The following is a 13,594-nucleotide window of genomic DNA, read 5'->3' as shown; positions in this document are numbered from 1 at the left end:
GGAATAGACGAACTCTAGATAGGGCAGAGGGGTGGGAGGGGAAGGGAGGGGCATGGGGTTAGAAATGATGGTGGATTACTATCCAAAGTACAGGTATGAAGACACGAATTGGTGTGAATATACTGTGTATACAACCAGAGATATGAAAAATTGTGCTCTATATGTGTAATAAGAATTGTAATGCATTCTGCTGTCATATATAAATAAAAAAATAAAATGCATTTAATGTAACAGTGAGGTGTTCTACCTTAATTTGTTGACAATATGACTACAGCTATATTGTTAAACAGGATTAAAAAAAAAAAGAGGCACAGGAATCCTCTACTTTCTGATAGTATTTGTATCAGTATCACTATATAAAGATATATGTATACACACACACACACACACATTTAACCAGCACATATATGTGTATGTGTGTGTGTATACTATATAAAGATAAAGTAAGTGATAAGAGAAAGATGTAGATAGAAGAGGGAATGGAGGAATAGTTTTACAAGTGGAAAATGTTAAACCCAGCCCTGAGAGATGTGATCAAACTTAGTTGAGTTGGGAATATCACTAAACTCTGAGACCTCAGTAGAGGATGGAAATTCACGGGAGTCTTGATAGAAAAACAGCAATTTCTAGGTTGAAGACTGACTTTTAAGCAAAGACATCTGATCTGGTTAAATTGAAGGAACTTAACCGCAACTAGGCTAAAGAGTGTTAACTTAAACTTCAACTTGGGGGCTGGAGATATGGCTCAGTGGGTAGAGTGATTGCCTAGCATGCACCAAGGCCCTGGGTTCAATCCCCAGCATCACCAAAAAATCCCATTCCCTCAAAAACCCCTTAACTACATGGTGCCAGGAGTGGTAGTGAAGATAAGTGACTCCATGTAAACAGTCAGAACACACCCTTGATGAGTCAAGGAAGTCATGTTTGGTGAGTTGACTGACAGGACCAAGATGGAATTGAAAAAACAGCTTTAAAGCAATTGATGGGCATAATATTTGACATTTTGTACTTTGTTTAATAATAAGTATGTATTATGATTTTGTTTTTATATATAAATAAGTTCATTGAGGAGAAAGAAACATTCTCTAATTTATGAGGAAAGAAGAAACATTTAGAGATGTGGAAGCTGTTTGGTAGTAGTTTCAAACATTGCCTGGTAGCCTTTTTTTTTTTTTTTAATTGTATACTGGGGATAGAGCCCAGGATCTTGCACTGCTAACAGCACTCTAACCCCGGTTACATCCCTAGCCCTCTGGTGACATTTTAAATTAAAAATTTAGCAGCCTTGCTAATAATAACCTAAATTTGCTTCTCCTAAAATAAATCACTTTTCCACTAATAAAGCAAAGAGAACACCATTTATGGTTTATAAAAAGAGAGGGTAGGCTATGTCAAGGAAGAACAGTAATTAGATGATATTATTTTTACATAATGGAATATTATGCAGCCATTAAAATAATGTAAATGATAGTAGCTTGTAATAGCAAGCAAAAACAGGTATACATTTAATGATAGTAGCTTTTAATGATAGTAGCTCGTAATAGCAAGCAAAAACAGCTATACATTCTAATCTTAAGACAGAGGGCTGGGGATGTGGCTCAGTGCACTTGGATTTAATCCTTGGTATAAAAAAAAGACAAATTAATATTTCCAGGCCCTATGATACATGGCTATTATCCCAGGAGGCTGAGGCAGAAAGATTATAAGTTTGAGGGGAGTCTTCGCAATTTAGCAAAACCCTGTCTCAAAATAAAATCCAAAGGCCTAGGATGTAGCTTAAGACATGCCTCGCATGTGCAAGACACTAGGTTCAATTCCAGGTACAACAAACAGAAAGGAAATATTAGTATTGAAAACACCATCATGTTCAATGGATGAAGTGTATATTTTGTTTGTGTTTTTCTGCATTTCCCAAATTCCCCTCAAAGAGCATACATTTAATTCTTAAAAATTCATTTGAGGACATTAAAGAATAAATGAATAAATGCCCATCCATGTGTCATCTGAATGAATAAATATTAATAGGTTTTTTCATATTACTGGTTCTGCCTAAATAATTGAGTGATTTGTTTTGGAAAAAAAATGAGAGAGAGAGAGAGAGAGAGAGAGAGAGAGAGAGAGAGAGAGAGAGAGAGACTGACTGGATCTGTTTTTTTTCTTCTTTTCTCATTTTAATTCTTTGGTGTCCTGGAGATCTAGCAAGGTCAAGCAGAATTTTATTTTTCTCTCTTATGTCCATTCAAACTCAGGAGAGTTAATGGAGTAACTGTTGTTAAAGTTTTGGTGTTATCATTTCAATTTTAGTGTAAGAAAAGAGAGGGTTAAGGTTTTCTTCTCATTATTCTTCTCTATTATTATTTTTGGTACTGGGGACTTATATCTGGGGAGTTGGGTGGTGGCTACCATTGAGCTACATCTCCAGTGGGTTTTTTTTTTTCATTTTTACTTTGAGATAAGGTCTCACTAAACTGCTGAGGCTGGCCTCAAAAATGATTATCCTTCTGCCTCAGCCTCCCAAGTCACTGGGATTACAGGTGTGTGCCCCACAGCTGGTGTGAAGCTTAAAATTTTTTTTAAAAGGCAAAGAAGAGGCTAAAAGAGTTTGTAAAAGTCTAACCTTCTGTGTGAAAGATGTAGACAAAATTCCATTTCTTCCATCCGTGGTGGTGAGGGAAAGGCTTCCCGTCAGGGAACACATTGTGCTGGCTTTGGCCGGGGCCACTTCCCCAGTCACTGTCCTCTGACCAGGATGTCCAGTTGTAAACATACGGGTCAAGAGACAAGCCAGAATCTGAACAGAGAAAGAAACAAGACATGATTATCATGCTCAACTCTGAATTAAATATTTTATTAACTCCCCCCCAGCCCTACCCCATATTGAGTTTTGAACCCACTCTACTCCTGAGCTACATCCCAGCCCTTTTTAGTTTTTGTTTTGCGACAATAAATTAATCTCTATATCTATACCTATGCAGATATAAATATAAACTTACAGAGAGAAGCAAATATAGCAAAAACTTTAGATTGTTGACCGTAGGTGGAAGGTATCTGGGTGCTTTCAATTTTTCTGTGTGTATGAAATTTTCCATTTTAAACAAGTAATGGTCAATATCTTTTCATCTAGAACAGTCCCCTTACCCTCTTTTATTTATTTATTTATTTATTTATTTATTTATTTATTTATTGTCACTGATATTTTTGAAAAATCTTTTTTTTTTTTTTTCCTCCCCAGTTCTGGGGATGATACTCAGGGCCTCACAATGCTAGGCAAGCTCTCTACCCCTGAGCGACATCCCCAACCCTTGAAAAGCCTATTTATTTATTTGGGTACTGGGGATTGAACTCACGGGCACTCTGCCACAGAGCCGCATCCCCAGTCCTATTTTGTATTTTATTTAGAGACAGGGTCTCACTGAGTTGCTTAGTGCCTCACTTTTGCTGAGGCTGGCTTTGAACTCATGATCCCGCTGCTTCAGTATCTGGAGCCACTGGGATTACATGTGTGTGCCACTGTGCCTGACCCTTTTTCTTTATGAATCTACTAGTTGTTGTTGCTTTTTATATTTAAATTATCCAAACACGGCCAATGGAAGATCTTTGAGCTGGTTCCTGTGTCCTTTTGACATAACCTGGTTAGTCTGTGAGCTCTTTCTTATTTTCTGGCACAACAGATGTCTCAGGATGGCCTATACTTTCTTACCTTACACCTGGAATCGGTCACTTCTGTAAAGATTCCTAGTTTTTCTTTTCTTTCTTTTTTTTTTTTTTAGTGATGATAGATAGTTATAAACATTTTCATAAGGATTATTTCCCATAAAAATGCTCACAGGACTAGATTGTCATAAGAATCAGCTTTTTTAAAAAAGAAGAAACAAACAAACAAAAAAGACCATATTACTTAATATGTGTTAAAAATTAAGCCCTTTCCATATAGAATTCAATGTTTTCTCCAGGGGAGAAGGTAAAAAAAAATATGGCATGAACTCATCAACAGTTTAATAAAAACTCTAAATAATAAAATCAGATTATAAAGACATCGAATAGCTTTAGCACTGATAGAAGAATAAGCTTCAGTAAATTAGCTGTTTTTTTCTTTTTTAAGAATATACAGTTTTAGGGCTTGGGATGTGGCTCAAGCGGTAGCATGCTAGCCTGGCATTTGTGCGGGGCCCTGGTTCGATCCTCAGCACCACATACAAACAAAGATGTGTCCGCCGAAAACTAAAAAATAAATATTAAAAAATTAAAAAAAAAAAGAATATACAGTTTTAGGGCTGGTGTTGTGGCTTATCATTAGAGTGTTCACCTAGCACGTGCAAGGCCCTGGGTTCGATCTTCTGCACCACGTAAGAATAAAATAATAATAATAATAATAATAATAAAAAGAATGTACAGCTTTGAAAAGATAATTTCCCTTGATGGAGCCACATCCACAGCCCTATTTTGTATTTTATTTAGAGACAGGGTCTCATTGAGTTGCTTAATGCCTCACCATTGCTGTGGCTGGCTTTGAAACCGTGATCTTCCTGTCTCAGCCTCTGAGCTGCTGGGATTAAAGGTATGTGCCACCATGCCTGGCTAAAGAGCTTATCTCTTTAAGAGCCCCAAAATACACATTTAAGCATTTGTGCAAGCCACATAACATTTGCTTGAGAAATACTGATCAGCAGAAATTAAACTCATCAGCAAACATCTGTCAAATAGGCAATTTTGATCTCCAAAAAAAGTTCCAAGTAATAAAATCATAATCTGAGATCAATGAGGTTGTCCATTCAACTGGACACTAAGAAAAAGCTGGGTGGGACAGTGTAGTTTTTAAAGAGGGATCCAAGCTGCTGTTGATTTGATGAAGGAACCTGGTAGGACCACACTCTCCCTCGCTGTTGTCCAGCACAAGGAGGAGGGTGGCAAGGACAGCAGCAGCATCTTGCCCTTTCAGAAGTACCTGTGAGCATTAAGGGGTAGAGACGGGTCTCCTGTAGTTCAGGAGAACTACTGCATTCTCACCATTTCTGCAGTTCTTCTCGTAGACTATGTTGCCGTTGGCATCTTCCTTTTGGCATCTGGGGAATACCAGGTTCACTGCAAAGGTTATGTTTGAGCCCACCAGCGCCGGTGAGTCACTGGTCAGGACCGCCTGCACACGGCCTCCTAGGGCAACAAGAAATGGAGCTCACTGATCTTTTACCTTTCACCCATTAATAAACATTTAAAGTAAAGTTTAATCAATTGATAAGGTCCAGAGGATCCATATGTCTTTTTGGACTTTTTTGTTTTTGAGATAGGGTCTTGCTATGTCTCCCAGGCTGGCCTCAGACTTGCAATCCTTCTGCCTCAGCCTCCAGAATAGCTGGGATTACAGGCACACATCACCTGGCTCCATATGTCTCTTTATGCTGTAATAAATTTATTTTCTGAATTCCTTATTTTAGCTTTCAGAATAAAACATTCTAGAAGATAAACAGAAATCGGACTCGTGAAAGAATTTTCTAACCACTGAAAGAATATTTACTTATGATGATTAAAAAAATCTGCTCAATGGGATGGAGGAGACAAATGTTAAAAGTTCACATTTTTTTTTCATCTCAATACCCAAGGACTGAAGGACTCATTATTTATCTAAGTAGAAAGATATTCGCTTTGTGATGAACCACATTTTTCTGAAGGTGACCATTCCCACGTTGGTTAGAAAGGTTTGAGACTAAACCTGCTGACTTTCCAAAATATTTCAAGCATTATAAATTTGGAAAATTCTAAGATTAGAAAGTGGTCTAGAAAGTGAAACAGTCGGGATAAAGGAGAGATCATCAAATCCGGGTGCCATGCACTTGGAAGTAACAGCGCTGTCATTGGAGAAAGCCTGAACTCTGTAACCTCCAAGACTTGCTAAAGTCAGACATTCCAGTTGTGGGGGTTCAATTGGGCTTACCTTTCCAGGAATTTTTCCACCTTGCATCTCCCCTCTTCCACACGGGATAGAGCTTTTCGTTCCAGTCATTTTCATCGGAAGACCAGCCATTTAATTGGTTGTGTTTCCTCATATAACCAGGATACCTTTCATTGCCCAGCACATCATGAAATCCTGTGTTGATATTTGAAAAACAAATTACTTTGTCTATTCCATCCCTCATTTAGTCCTTATGCAACAATGGTTAAAGAAGATTTCATTTCATACCGTTGGAAAGCACATCCATAATACAGCTAGCATGCCAAGTAAACAGAGGGTGCTTTTTAAAAAACGAGTTTACTGGAAATAACTTGCATACAGCATTTGGAACCCATGTCTTTTATGTACTTTAAATGAACCAAAAAATGTTTTGAAAGCCAGTATTTCTTCGACATCTCTTGGCTTCTTATATCTTCCGAAAATTTGGATTTGGTACAATATCCTTAGGAAAACTCGGATGCCAGTGTTCTCCAGACCAGTTTTTGCATCTTTTTTCCAGTCTGAACTATGCTGTTGGCTAAGGAAAGTTAGGCTCAAGAATGCCTCCAAGATTCCAAGAGACACATACCAGGTCTGGAGATCCCACCGTGAAAGAAATTTTTTACAGCTCAGAATATAATCTGGCTTGGTGAATGTTCCCTATGCACTTGTAGAGTTATATTTGGGGCTGGGGTTAGAGCTCAGTGGCAGGGTGCTTTCCTAGCAGGTGCAAGACCTTGTGTTTGAGTCCCCATACTACAAAAAAAAAAAAAAAAAAAAAGGAACTATGTTAAGCTAATTGATGATGTTTTGTCTACTTGTTATTTCAATTACTAAGAGAGGAATCTTGAAATCTTTAGAATTGTGCATTGTCAAAGATTTGCTTATTTCTGTCAGTTTTTGCTACATGTTTTTGGAAGCTCTGTTTTTAGGTATATATGCAATTAGATGTGTTAAGTCTTCTTGATGAGTTGATCTTTTTCTTATTAGAAATTGATCCTCTGCCCCTGGTTATACTCTTTGTTCTGAAAAATACTTTGATATTAATGCTTAGTGTTTAACTGGTATATATATTTTTTCTTTTTTTTAAAAAAAATTTTAACCTAGGTGCATTTTTATGTTTGAAATGGGTTTCTTGGAGACACCATCTAGTTGGCTCTGTTATTGCAAATCTAGTCTGAAAAAAATCTCCACCTTGTACTTGAAGTGTTTAGATAATTTATATTTAATTTAATTATGAATACTGTGCAATTTAAGTCTTCTGGTGGTCCCATCTGTTCTTTTTTCCTGTCTTTCTTCTCTAGCTGTACTTTTTAGGATTTTATTTGTATTCCATTCTTTCTTTACTACCGGCTTATTAACTGTATGTCTTTGTCTTATTTTGTTTTGAATGACTGCTCTAGAGTTTATAATATTATAATTCCTTTAAAATTCTTTCTGATCTTCATTGTTGATGTCTTCCTTGCCTGACAACTCTGGTCACGTGGTCTCCACTTTCTTTGAAGACTGAAGCAGGTTGGTTGATTGGCTACTAGCAGCCGTTTCCTGTTCACACTCCTGACAGAGGCTCTGCTACAACATATCAAAATTTCAGACACTTTCCCAGCGTTTCTTACAGTTTGGGCAGAAGCAGACGATTAAATCCTAGGCAATGAAAGCGGAGAGGAAATCTGTTGAGAGCTTCTAGGACAAAGTTTCCTCTCTTATAAAAAGAGACACGAGAGAACGAACTCCCTGTTTTTTCCTTTCAGAATTACAGTATTTCGTTCATAGCCAAATGTCAATTACCTGAAATCTTTGGTCAGCCACTAATCATATGCTTTTAAAAATCATTGTCTCATCAATTAATCTAGTGCTGGCTTGACCTGGCCACAAACTCTTAAAGGCCCAAAACTCTGTTTTCTTAAGCTCTGGAAAAGGTCTATCACATGGTGTGGTATTTAGTGGGTGCTCAGAGAAGCTATATTGAATGTTTGCTACTGACCTCCTTTATCTTTTCCTTTTTTTGATGATGCTGGGGATTGAACCCAGGAGTGCTCTACTACTGAGTTACATCCCCAATTTTTTTTTTTTATTTTTCCTTTAGAGACAGGGCTCACTAAGTTGCTGAGGCTGGCCTCAAACTTCTGATCCTCCTGCCTCAGCCTCCTGAGTCACTGGGATTACAAGCATGTGTCACTGAGCCTGGCTCTTTTATATCCAGCAGGAGAAAGAGGTTTTTTTGTTTGTTTGTTTGTTTTTTCCCCCAGGAAGAGACATTTTGTTGTCCCCTCTTAACAGGGAGTCAGGTGGAATGGGAGAGAACATTGAACTAGGTGTCATAGAACCTAGGTTCTAGCCTCGGTTCTGCTACTAAACTGGCTGTCTGACCTCAGGTCATATGTTTTTTCCTGGACCTTCAAATTAGACAAAACCCAAATGCTATATGATTCTGTCATTATTCTTATTTGGAAACAGATACTGAGTGAGGACAGGAAATTCATGTTTATCAATAAATGTTTGTAATAGGAAATTCACTTTTAATTGAGTCACAAGGAATGAACTCTTTCCCTTTGCAGATGAATAAAGCCAGGCCTAGAGACTGATATGATTCACCTAGGGCCATCTTTAATGTAGTGGAAATGAAGATTCACATCTTTTCATCCTCACGACTAGTTCTTTCTATTTCAAAGAGTCTTCTTCTTCCTCAGATCCTGAGAGAATTTCCAGAAATATAATCAAAACACAGATTTCTCCTCTGATTTTAAATGTTAAAAGTCAAGGAAAAATATAAACTTAAAAGGAGAGTGTCATAGGTCAGTGGAAATGAATAGGGGGCCCAGAAATAGACCCACACAAGTATGGCCTACTGATTCTTGACAAAGATTTAGAAATTATCCAGTGGAGAAAAGATGGACTTTCAACAAAAGGTGATGGGAAAAAAAGTAATAAGCATAGACAAAAACCTTCAGGATTCAGGGCTAGACCAGAATTCAGACTTGATACCAAAGGTATAAACCATAAAAGGAAATACTGATGTATTGGGCCTTATTAAAACAAAAAATTTGCTCTATCAAAGTCTATGTAAGGGAATGAAAAGTAGAGCTAATGACTAGGGGAAATTATTTGCATATCACATTTCCAACAAAGGAGTAGTATTCTCATATATAAAAAATTCTCAAAATTTAACCTGAAAAAACAACCCATTCAATTAGAAAATGACTAAAAAACATGAACAAATATATCAACAAACAGAATATACAGATGACAAATAATCACATGGCAAGATACCCAACTTCATTAGCCAGTAGGGAAATGCCTGATAAAACTACAATGAAAAACCCCCATAGATCTATCAGTTTGACCCAAATAAAGAGTAATGCAGCAGAGGAAGTAGGGACAGTCAGCCATTGCTAGTGGCAATGTAAAAATGGTACAGCAAGGCTGTTGATTTCTTGTAGAACAGCACACAACTGCTGTACAACCAATCAATTGACTCTTTGACATGATCCTAGAGAAATGAACTTATGTTCATATCAAAGTCTGTACGTGAAGATTCACAGCAGCTTTACTCAGAGTAAACCCAAGAGCAATAACCCAAATGTCCTTCAGTGGGTGAATGATTCAACAAGCTCTGGTTCATACAGACCATGGGATACTACTCAGCAGTAAAATGGAACAAACTTTTTTTGGGGGAGTGGGGGGTACCAGGGATTGAACCCAGGGGCGCTTAACCACTGAGCCACATCCCTAACCCTTTTTATTTTTTATTTAGAGACAGGGTCTTGCTAAGTTGCTTAGGGCCTTGCTAAGTTGCTGAGGCTGGCTTTGAACATGCAATCCTCCTACTCAGCCTCTGGAGCTGAGATTATAGACATGGGCCACAGTGCTCGGCTAGGAACAAATAATAGATGCAGCAACTTCAGTAAATTTCCAGGGAACTATGTTGAGTTAAAGAAGAGCCAGTGCCAAATGGTCACCTACTGAATAATTCCATTTGCGTGCATTCCAGAAATTACAAAATTATAAAAATGGAGAATGGATTTGTGATTGCTAGGGTATGGGAAGTGGTGGAGGGGGAGTGGATTTGGCTATAAAAGGGCATGAGGATGTTTGTGGTGATGACCAGTTCTGTATTTTGACTATCTCAATGTCAATATCTTGGTTATGATACCAGGTTTGCCTTATCTCACTACTGGAGCAAACTGGATGAAGGGTGCATCGAGATCTATTATTTCTTACAATTTCATATGAATGTATAATTACTTCAAAAGGAAAGGTCAGATTTGAAAATAAGATAAATAAACTGTATGCAGGCTCTAAAAGGAAGCAACAAGTGAGTGTGAATGTGGGGGGAGGAGACACAGGCAGAAGGTAGGACTGAGTGGCCCACGGCTGGGTGGGCTTCCCCCTCTATACTCACCACTCCCTATTCTGCCCACCAGCAGAGAGCAGGTGTCTGGGGCTGCTTTTTACCTACTCTGTCATCAACTTTTTTGCATTTTGTAAAAGGCAGATTCCAAAGAACAGATTTGTGATTGCCAAGACTACGGTTCAAAGTCCCTCGGTGTTTGACACACTGCTAAATGCTATCTACCCTTATTTATTTGGGCCAGAATATTTAGTCTAGGGCAAGAGGAACCCAGGAATGTCTGGGCTCTGTAACACTGCCTAATAGGTTGGGACTCTTCTCAAACTGACAGCCCAGATTCATCCTCTGGTTAATCTGTTTTATTAAGCACAGCTGGAATCAGGGCAGGGGCTCCCATGGACCTGTCTGTGTGCCCATATCTCAATCTCTCAGGAATGCAGATTCCTGGGGAGTCTGTCCTCGGAGGTCTGCTGGATCGGGGTGCAGATCTCAGAGGAGAAGAATTTCCACCACGTATGTCTCCTAGCCAAGCACCTTTTGTTAGTTGATCTCACAAGAACTTATCACCAGTTTGGTAAAAGGAAATGAAAACTCAATGAAGCTAAGTCACTCGGGGACCAGCCCTGCTGGCAGGGGACCCAAGTGGGTCCTCCAAGCCCTGGCAGGAAGGACAGTGTTTGAGATGGCCGTTTTCTTTCCTCTTCCATCTACCAGCTGTGTGGCCTTGCCACTCCACTGGGCACACTCCACTTGAATTCCTTGCCCTCTCTATGGTCTCGCTCCTCCTCTGGGAAGAGGGACAATCACAGCCTCAGTCTCCCAGCGCTCTTCCAAGGAGCCAAACACCAATACCAACTGGGCAGTGCCACCTGGCCCCAGCTGGCCAAGATCCTTGTGTTTGGACTCACTGATCAAAAGCACTGGATGCGGTTGTGGGCATTACCTGAGTGACATAAACCAAGTGGCCAGCATAGTGACTACACACTTGGGCACCAGTCAGGTATGGATTCCAGGGTGCTCAAACCCACCCCTACCTTCGCCGACCCCCGGTGGAGTTGTCTGGAGGAACCAGGACCCCTAGAAGGTCACTGCTCTATTGGAGCAAGGTGGGGTGGACCTTCTGGGAGAGGCATGGATCACTTTCACTCTTTACTAGCTTGCTCTTCCCGGAGGAACAGGGTCACCCATGCACTAAACAAGTGGGCACACTCCACCTCAGTGGTTCCCACCCCTGGCTGCACATCTGGAGGGCAAGAGCACTTTTTAAGTGAGGATAGGCTGAGCCCACTCTCAAACATGCCGATTTCATTGATTGGCATCAACATTGTTGTAAGTGCCCAGTCTTGCTGGCTCGGTGGGGCACATCTGTCATCTCAGTTACTAGGGAGGTTGAGGCAGGAGAACCTCAAGTTTGAGGCCAGTCACTGCAACTTAGCACGACTGTCTCAAAATAAAAATAAAAAGGACTGGGGATATAGCTCAATGGTAAAAGGGTCCTGGGTTCAATCCCCAGTACCACACGCCCAGGAGTGCACACACACTGCCCCAGTCTCTAAAGCATAACCAGGGCAGAGAAGCAGGTGTCAGCCCTTCTCTCAGTAACCTCAGAGAAGGGGAAGCAAGCTCCTATAGGTCTGCAGAGAAAGCTCAGCCAAGTTTCTGGATAGGGTGTGAAAGAGCTTGTCTCCAGATTTGAGCCCCCATTTCATCTGAGGTCTGCCTCCATGCTGTTGAAAGGAAGCCAGACAAAGTTTTGTTGGTAGAGTTACTTTATTCTAGGGACAGGGACCATCCTCCCTCTTTCAACCCCTGTCTGGCAACAGCAGAGGAGGAATTGGCAATGAAAAAAGAGCTCCATAGGGCTGCATGATTTCTATTTTCCATGAGCCTGAAACAAGGCTGCGGTTGGAGGATGCAGTAGTTTCAACATTCCCAGTGGTTTGTAGGAGAAATGAATGAGTCCGAATCCGTGAATGCTTCCTGGGGAGTTTCAGTCCAGGTCAGCTCAGAGGATATTATTATCCATCACCTAGCCAACAGTCAGAGGAGGGGTTAAACATAAAAATAGAATTACTCACGTTTGGCTGCATCAAGTGGCAGTCTAGAAGCCAGAAACAGAAATCCTAGGACACAGTAGAGACATTCCATGTTGAATTGCCCTGGCAATCAGGATGTAACTTTCAATTCCTCTGGCCCCATCCACGGAGAGCACCAGTGTTCTTCTGGGCTCCGCCGTGCCCCACTCTTTATTAAATGAAATACAGGGCCTCGGGGCAGATCATGTGATGGTATTAAGCAGCATTGCCTGATCTGTTTTCTTGAATTCAACCTCTTACAGCTCATGTGCTTGTGACTCACTCACCCCAGGCATCTATTTATTCGATATTTGGATGTGCCCAATTTGGATTTTGTAATTTCATATTTACTAGTTTTAGAGGAACTTCCTATCCTATGACCCCATTTTAATATTCTTCACCAAATAAAACTTCAGTTCTCCATCCTCATTGATGATGAACTTGCTTTGGTTCCTCACTCACTCAGCTCATGTGCAGAGGATAGATCTTCTTCTGTACTTTAGAATGATCAGCTCCCAACACTAGCAGATGCTTCTGCATTCCCTTCCCCGAGAGGGGACAGATGGGGAGGGTCTCTCCAGTCATTTGAGATAGTGTTATACATATATAGCTAATAATGTAGATGTTGTGCCAGAATGTGCTGGAAACAGCTGCACAGGTTTCCAGTAGTTGAGAAATTTACTCAGAAGCACATTTGGAATATCAGTGCGATTCCTTATAACTTTCAGAACAACCTGCATAATCTTAGGTGACTGTTCTTAAAGCATGTGCGTGCATGTTATATCTTTCAGGGTCAGTTACATAAAACACACTGCATATTTATTTCATTTTATGGCAAGCAGGCATTGGCGTAAAAACAAGCTGGCCTGAAATATAAATTTTATACAGTCAAAGATGACATGAACTCTATTGCATGTGATCTTTCTCCAAAGCACATCCATGTGACCATTTTCAGGGCATTAGAAGTCCTTGTTGGGAATGAGGGGAAAATGTGGAGTACTGGTTTATGTTTGGATTGTATTAGAGGGGAATAGAAAGAGTCTGTGAAACTGAAATCCGTAGAGCAGAGACAGCCAATTTCCTACACCTGGGCCATATGCAGCTGCCTAGAGCTCCTTTTAGAGCCTTTGAAGCAAATATCAAGGGAAAGATAGGCAAATGAGCCCATAATCCATGATTGAGACAACTGTTTTCAAATACAGACGAATAAGTGAATCATGGGAATATTTATTGGTTTTATGT

At 40.0% G+C, this 13,594-nt stretch overlaps 1 protein-coding gene across 1 annotated transcript in view; it reads right to left on the bottom strand.

The window, feature by feature from the left end:
* The window catches only part of Gpnmb (glycoprotein nmb), a 28,674-nt gene extending 16,180 nt beyond the window's left edge, over positions 1-12,494 (bottom strand). Inside the window, exons 1-4 of the mRNA XM_026414828.2 lie at positions 12,356-12,494; positions 5,930-6,082; positions 5,008-5,151; positions 2,618-2,791 (exon numbers count right to left, since the gene is read on the bottom strand). Of these exons, the coding sequence (XP_026270613.2) occupies positions 2,618-2,791; positions 5,008-5,151; positions 5,930-6,082; positions 12,356-12,425 (541 nt within the window). The 5' untranslated portion in view covers positions 12,426-12,494. The remainder of the gene's footprint in view (positions 1-2,617; positions 2,792-5,007; positions 5,152-5,929; positions 6,083-12,355) is intronic.
* Between the last annotated feature and the right edge of the window lie 1,100 nt (positions 12,495-13,594).

The sequence above is a fragment of the Urocitellus parryii genome, chromosome 3 (genome assembly GCF_045843805.1).
Source record: "Urocitellus parryii isolate mUroPar1 chromosome 3, mUroPar1.hap1, whole genome shotgun sequence".
Lineage (NCBI taxonomy): Eukaryota > Metazoa > Chordata > Mammalia > Rodentia > Sciuridae > Urocitellus > Urocitellus parryii.
The sequence above is the reverse complement of the archived record's forward strand: the minus strand, read 5'-3'. Positions and strand labels throughout refer to the sequence as shown.